Here is a 7,029-nt window from a genome sequence, read left to right on the forward strand (position 1 = left end):
CCTGTTTTTTGACTGTGAAATATTCGAACATCTCTGGACAGATTTAGAGTCTCACTTGTTTGAGGCTGCTAACTCTGTCTATTCTTTTTACCTTACAGATATTGTGCATTATTACGGTAATCCAGATGATGGCGCTCTTCATATATGCTGAACTTCAGTATTCTACATGCAATATTTTTCATTCACAAATAGAAATTTTCTTAACCACTCACACGTTTTCACCTTTTCTCTTAGAACCGAAATCTCTACTTAAATCATGTGGCACTTTATTAATTCTATTATTTATAATTATTAATTTTACAAGAAAAAGTATAAGATTCTGATTAAATCTGACCTGCATGATTTTGTATACAATAAGATACATTTGTACTTCTGCTTTTTTATGTTGATCCTTTAATAACCTTCACTTTATGTTCTTCATGTTTTTGTTGTACTTATATTCGATTTCTATGTCCTGTCATTTGGTCTGTAGATCTCTTAGTGTTAGCACTGGTAACATGATCAGCTAGCTCACTTTAGATCATTTAGTTCAGGTTCAGAGAGATTTGTGAGGCACAAATAGTAGCTATACTGTAGATGCTGACAACTGTAAACTTGCGTGGCCAGTGTGACTGTAAGGCCGTGTACGGAGTAAGGCTTGGATATGATCAGTAGTGAAAAAAGTATTCAAATGTTTTACTCTAGTAAAAGCACTAATGCCACAATGAAAATACTCCACTACAAATAAAGGTATCTAACTATTACCAGCAAAATGTAATTACTGTGTCAAAAGTATTCAGTGTGTGGTAAAATGATCCCTGTCAGTGTTTGACTATTATATCAGATGTTTCTGGATTAATATTAGGGCAGAATACATGTAGGAGGCAGAAGACGGCTGCCTCCTTCACTATGTAACACTTGGTCAAATTTAACAGGAAAGCACAATAGATAGCAGACAAAGTTCATTGGTCATTGCATGTCGCACATGGAGTAAAAAGATGGTTATATGATAAAGTGATGTAATAATTGATCATTCACACTAAAACTGAATTTATCAATGTCATTTTTTACTAGAATAGGTGTATTTATTACAGCAAATCTAGTTATTGCCCTAGTATGAATGTAGTTCTTGCAGTAGAAAGGCAGTCATCATATCACACATGGGGGGTCATTCGGTGCTTGTTGGAGTTAAGTATCCTTATTGCTTATGGAAATAAATTCTTCAGTCTGGTGGTTGGTGCTTTAATAGTCCAGTAGCTCCTGCCAGAGGGCAACAAGTCAGACAGGTGGCAGTCCATCATTTTCTGTGCAGTGATGATGATCCCTCTGAAGAGCTCTCCTGTCTGTTGCTGAGCAGCGGCCATACCACACTGAGATACAGTACATCAGTACAGTGGAGGAGTGGTGGAAGGCCACCAGCAGCTCTTCTTCCAAGAAAACAACAAATAAACATGACTTGATTCATTTATTATTCACACAGTCTACCAATAGTGAGTCACAATAAATTCAAAGTCACTACTGTTGTACTAATTTACATTATACTTAGTAAAATACATATTTGTATTACACACACTCATACTACTTTGTAAAATTGTATTAAGAACATTTTCACATGGATTCCATAAATCCCACTTCACAATACTGCATTCCAGTGTACTTATAGCATACTTTTATGTAAAAAGATCAAAATATGCTTAAACTTACAGCACTTGTACATGTTGAGGCATTAAAAAGTAATACAGTTTTTAATGAGTACATTAAAGTTGAAGTAGAAAGGTACTGCATATTCATATACTTAATATACAAGTATTTAAATACAACTTGAATTAAGTTGTATCTAAATACCCCTGGCCCACAGGTGCTGCTTGTATTTATTTGACAGTTGTCAGCATCTACAGTGCAGCTGCCTCATATGAAAAATCTCTCAGTACCTGAACTAATGTGAGCTAGCTGGTAATGTTATACAATTACCACAGCTAAACTAAGTTAGCTAAAGCCAATAAGTTACCAAGCACAGCACAGCACACTAGGGGGGGCAACTGTGATGAACCTGATCCTGAATCATGACCACTGGGTTAAATAAAGACGCTCCACTTTGTCTTCACCTCCTGGCTGAAGCCAGGCCACCGTCCCTCTTGTCCTCTCCTGTTGTCATTTTTATGTGAAATGAAAATAGGTATTTTCAGAGTAAGTTATGTGTATAAGCACATAGCTCTGTATATTTGTGGATATGACTTTTACATGACACAGATTTTAAAAAAAAATCATGTTTGGGGACAGTGAAATGTTTGCTGATCATGGTCCACATTTGTGGATTGTCTTCTGTGGGTTACAACTATTAAAGTCCAATAAAATCTTCCATAGAAGCACTGAATGAAAAAGGTTAAGATTGATAATTACTTGTACATATCCATATAATATATAATGGATAATATCATGGTGCCATATTGCCCACAACTGTACACAGAAAGGAGCAGATGTACAGTAGCAGACAGCATGTTCACTTTAGACAGGCTTTGTCTCCCCCTGCTGAGTATTTTCAGAACTACAATGGTTTTCACCTCTGATGAAAAGTGACAGAGATAAAAGGGAAATGGTTTTCCCTCTCTTTATATTCAACACGAGGCCAATGTGAGGAAATATAAATGAGCTACCCACAATAAATGTCAAGAGGTGGATTCCTTGGCAGAGGAGCCTTCCTCATTACTACATAGGTGGAGTTCTTGGGATCTCTGTTGTTGACCTGAAACACAGAAACAGAAAAATAACACATTTCTTTTCTTAATCACGTGTAGCTCAAAGAGTAAAAACCAGCCTCCAATACTACTGGAGATGTGTTTTACCCATAGTTCAATGTTGCAGACAACCAGTGCTTTTCTGTACCTCTGATTGCAGACAAGGTCATGGAAGATTTCTAAAAAATTGAGTCACAAGTGATAAAAAAAAGCTACTAGTTCAAGCTGCCATAGTTGAAGTTATCATTTAGTTAAAATAAATAAATAAATAAATAAATAAATAAATACAGTGAAAAGAGAAAAAAAAACAAGTAAACAGTGCTAAAGTGGCAGACTTAAGAAATGACCTCTGAAAACTTAATGAAGTTTTACTTCATTCTAAATTAGGCAATTATGAAGCCTTGTTTTACCAAAATGTGGTAATCCAAGGCTGTATTATTGTTTCAGAGTATCAGTAGTGTGCTATACTAGAATTGAAATTCAGCTCTGATGAAACTTTGTTTACCAAATCACACCAATTTAAGAAATCAAATGGTAAACTGAGGCCACAGCATTGAGACTTTGCTATATTGGAGTGCCACTGTCTTAGCGCATTGCCCTAGTGCTATTGCCCTGAAATTATTAAATAGATTTTTTATACACATAAATTAAACTTATAACATGCAATATGAGAAACGTGAGCAATGATCAAGGACATCTGGAGAGAGTTGTTGCTATATGGTAAGTGCCAATGAGCTGCAAGAGGTGAAGAATGAAATGTCAGGGAGCCAAGACCTTTGACAAGGAGGAGAGACTGTCAGCAGTGGAGGAAGAAGTATTCAGATCTTTGACTGAAAGGTACTAATACCACACTGTGAGAATACTGCATTACAAGTAAAAGATGTGCATTCAAAGCCTAACTTTCTTAAGTACTTGGTAAAAGTAAGTAAGTATGTAAAATAGTCAAAGTACTGTCAGTGTTTGACTGTTCCATCTGATTTCTGGACTAATTTTACTGCTGCATTATGTGTGCTGCATTTTGCCGCTGTAGATGTTTAAGGTTGAGCAAATTTACTTTATATAGAAAGAAGAAAGTCACCCTCAGTCTAATGTAGAAGGAGGTGATGACACAGCCATACAGGAACATCAGAGCCAGCAGACCACTCAGAATCCACCTGAGCTGATGAGACTGCGGAGGAGGAGGGATGCAGACTGTCTCCTTTCCACCTAATCAAAACATAGTAGGACTACTTATATTTGAACTACTTTACACACGAATACAGTGTCACTGTCTGACCAACACAGCTTTAACTTTTGCACAAACTCAAGCACAGTTCCCAGTTGGATTTCAACAACATCAGCAGTGAACTGAGAGAATTCTCAATTTCATATTATAGCCAGGAAGAGAATATTTAAGATAAACAACAAACAGATATTGAAGCCCCTGAAAATGTGGTTTCAAACTTTGAGAATTTTTGTGCCAGAGTATTAAACATGAAAAGTGAAACATTTTTCAGTGATTTTCATCTAATTAAGACACAGTAACTGTTTATAGAAAGTGAAGATATATAACCACATAAATCATATTGGCTTGATTTCTTCATTGGCTAAGGCACTACAAATCTTCCAAAGGGTTAAACCTACCTGGCAGTAGTGTGGTTGGTGTTCCTCTCTCGGTGTAATCGATATCACCTTTTTTCACTGTGAACTCACACTCGTATTTTATGTTCATGGCCTCTTGCCCAATGTTGAGTATGATGAAAAGGCACTTGTTGGGAGTCTCTTGATGCATGATAATGTTCTTACACTCTGTCATTCCCTTCTGGCAGAGCGGGTCAGGTTTGTCCGTTCTGAGATTGAACAAAGATATGTTAGACAGAATACATTGATCAGCAAGGACCAAGCTTTTGTTCCTCACTAGCTTAATGGATGCATAAAGGGCCAAATTCAGTATTTTGGGAAATACACTTCTTCACTGTCTTGCCAGAATACCACTAACACCCAGTGGTGGAATGGAACAATTTACTCTTGAGTGCAATCTTGGCATACTTGTACTTTACTTGAGTGTTTCTGTTCTATGCTACTACTTCATACTTCTACTTCATCAAATTTCAGAGGGAAATATTGCACTTTTAGCTCAACTACATTTATTTAACACTTAAACTTACAAGTTAATTTTTACATAAAAAACATATGAAATGCCAATATGCATTACTATACTACTAATCTACCCAAAAGGATAAAAAGTATCTAAAACTGGCTCCACATTACACTACACCATAACAAGCAGTCATTCTGCATCATGAATACTTTTGATATTTTTACATTTTATATTTTGCTAGTAGTACTTCTTTCTTTAACATTTTGTGACATTTTGAATTCAGGACTTTTACATTGTAATAGAAGAGTTTTTAGACCAAAGGATTTCTACTTTTACTTAATGAAGGGTTCACAGTACCTCTTCCACTACTGCTGATACCACACCAGGCCAACAGGTTTAGTTAAGCACTGACAGGAGAGTGGCATCAATCTTCTGATCTCCATTCATTAATTAATTTAAAATGAATGTTTAGACGGTGCTGACACTGCATTGTTCATAACACAGTCACATAGATGCGTTTTTTTGTTTTTTGTTTTTGTTTTTTTTTGTTCTTGCACATGTTTGGTAATTTAGGTGCTGCAATACAAATCTGTTATTGGTTTTGGCAGCTGGTTAGAAAACCTCACAAATACAGGCATAAACATTTATCCCATTGGCCTCTCAATAGGACTGTTAAAGCATTTTATGCTGCGATTGAGGACAGTAATAGCTACTGTTCTTGTGATATGTTTACACACAGAAAGACAAAACATTCATGTTTGAAGAAAGGAAGTACAGTGAAATGAGATGAGAATCACAGACATGGGTACAAAAAAGTTCAATTTATATTAATAAAAGAAGAAGCAGCATGCACTTCAAATTGGAAAAGCATCAGCCCCCATCCTACGTCACACAAATACCACTACCTTAATGAAGCCAGGATACATACAGTGATATGCCATTGAGCCGAACATCTGCAACAGAGGTGACATTTGCGGTGTGTTCACAGCTGATAGTAGCTAACCCATCTGAGTTCACAGTCCGAAACTGTGGCTGAATCACTTCAAAACCTGATGAATGAAAATGGTGTTAGCTAGTCTTGAAAAACACTTATTGAAAACATTAACATCTAACTAGGTTTTCTTTTGTTTATTCATTTTCATTAGATAATAATTTCAGGTGTCATTTAAGAAGCGAAATCAGTCTGTTTAAGAGATCGAAGAGAGGTCAGTGTTTCCAGTCTACACTTCCCTTTTCTTTGAGCAGGCTAAACAGTGTCAGGACTTCTACTTCATTCAGTATGTTAATATACTGAGTATCACTGCCATGTGACTTCAAATTCTTTTTCAACAACAAATGTGGAAACAGCCTAGCTTGTATAAAGAAACTGCCGTTTCACAGAATCATTAGGTGAATTATTGCTATTCATCATATTGTTATTTTATTCTAATACAGTTGAATAAAAAGTTGAAATGGGGAAAAAAAAAGGACAATGTAAATTCCTACAGACAGTAGATGGTGAAATGTCCTACCATGGCTTGGGTGGAGGATGAAGCCCAGATAAATTGTAAAGATGATAAAGATGTCGAAGCTGCAAGCTGTCATCTCAACGTTTCTGCTGTGTCGCGCACTGTGGTAAAAACTGAATTAGAAAACAAAGACGGCGGAGATAACCACCATCACAATCATGAACAGCTCATTCTGATGCTCAGCAACAGGAAAAGGGAACTTTTGAGGTTGAGCTACATGCTGATGTAACCAAAATCTGTGTTTATATGGTGTCTGCACTTCATTGTGTCATGCCTCTATCTCCAGTTATCATCTGTCACTCAGACTGCTGTTGTTTCTGCAGTTTGTGTGGGTGGTACATTTTCCTGTCGTGCAATGCAGTGCATTTTCTTCTTTTATTACAAAACAAAAAGAAATGTAAATGACACCACTTCCTGTACAGCTGGAAATATTATATATGTGTTTCCTTCTATGGTAAGTTATTCAACTTTTCAATCCTAACACACCAGCAATATCCACACCATGAATCCTGACTTTCACTGTCGAATGTGATGAGTCTACAGGGTATATTTTAGAACATCCTTGGACCAAAAAGCCAAGTACAATAATTAAAAAAGAAAAACATTGTCAAGTCTAGAGTTGCAGCGATTATTCAGTTGATGGATTAAATGATCCAAAGAAAGTGAATCTGCAAATATTTTGATAATCGATCCATCATGTAGGTAATATTGTAATGTGTCTACTTTT

General features: G+C 36.2%; 1 protein-coding gene across 3 annotated transcripts; it reads right to left on the bottom strand.

Moving 5' to 3' along the window:
• Positions 1 to 1,835: 1,835 nt before the first annotated feature.
• Positions 1,836 to 6,519, bottom strand: LOC143330758 (uncharacterized). 3 transcript variants are annotated; one of them, XM_076747516.1, is made up of 6 exons: positions 6,306 to 6,519; positions 5,723 to 5,843; positions 4,338 to 4,543; positions 3,769 to 3,920; positions 2,638 to 2,722; positions 1,836 to 2,124 (listed from the first exon to the last, which is right to left on the bottom strand). In XM_076747516.1, coding segments are annotated over exons 1-6 (639 nt in total). In that variant the 5' UTR covers positions 6,379 to 6,519; the 3' UTR covers positions 1,836 to 2,122. The 3 variants fall into 3 exon arrangements, with proteins under 3 accessions (XP_076603631.1, XP_076603632.1, XP_076603630.1); XM_076747517.1 differs by lacking the exon at positions 1,836 to 2,124 and having other exon boundaries at positions 2,497 to 2,722; positions 3,793 to 3,920; XM_076747515.1 differs by lacking the exon at positions 1,836 to 2,124 and having other exon boundaries at positions 2,497 to 2,722.
• Between the last annotated feature and the right edge of the window lie 510 nt (positions 6,520 to 7,029).

This window comes from Chaetodon auriga, chromosome 13, assembly GCF_051107435.1.
Source record: "Chaetodon auriga isolate fChaAug3 chromosome 13, fChaAug3.hap1, whole genome shotgun sequence".
Taxonomy (NCBI): Eukaryota; Metazoa; Chordata; class Actinopteri; order Chaetodontiformes; family Chaetodontidae; genus Chaetodon; species Chaetodon auriga.

Bases quoted from the DNA above. Each gene is read 5' to 3' on its own strand.
- LOC143330758 (XM_076747515.1), bottom strand. From the start codon at position 6,378: ATGACAGCTTGCAGCTTCGACATCTTTATCATCTTTACAATTTATCTG. The intron at 3,921-4,337 runs GTAGGTTTAACC...TGTTTTGATTAG, and splicing joins ACCAACCACACTACTGCCAG to GTGGAAAGGAGACAGTCTGC. The intron at 2,723-3,768 runs GTAAATTTGCTC...TCTGTGTTTCAG, and splicing joins CTTTCTTCTTTCTATATAAA to GTCAACAACAGAGATCCCAA.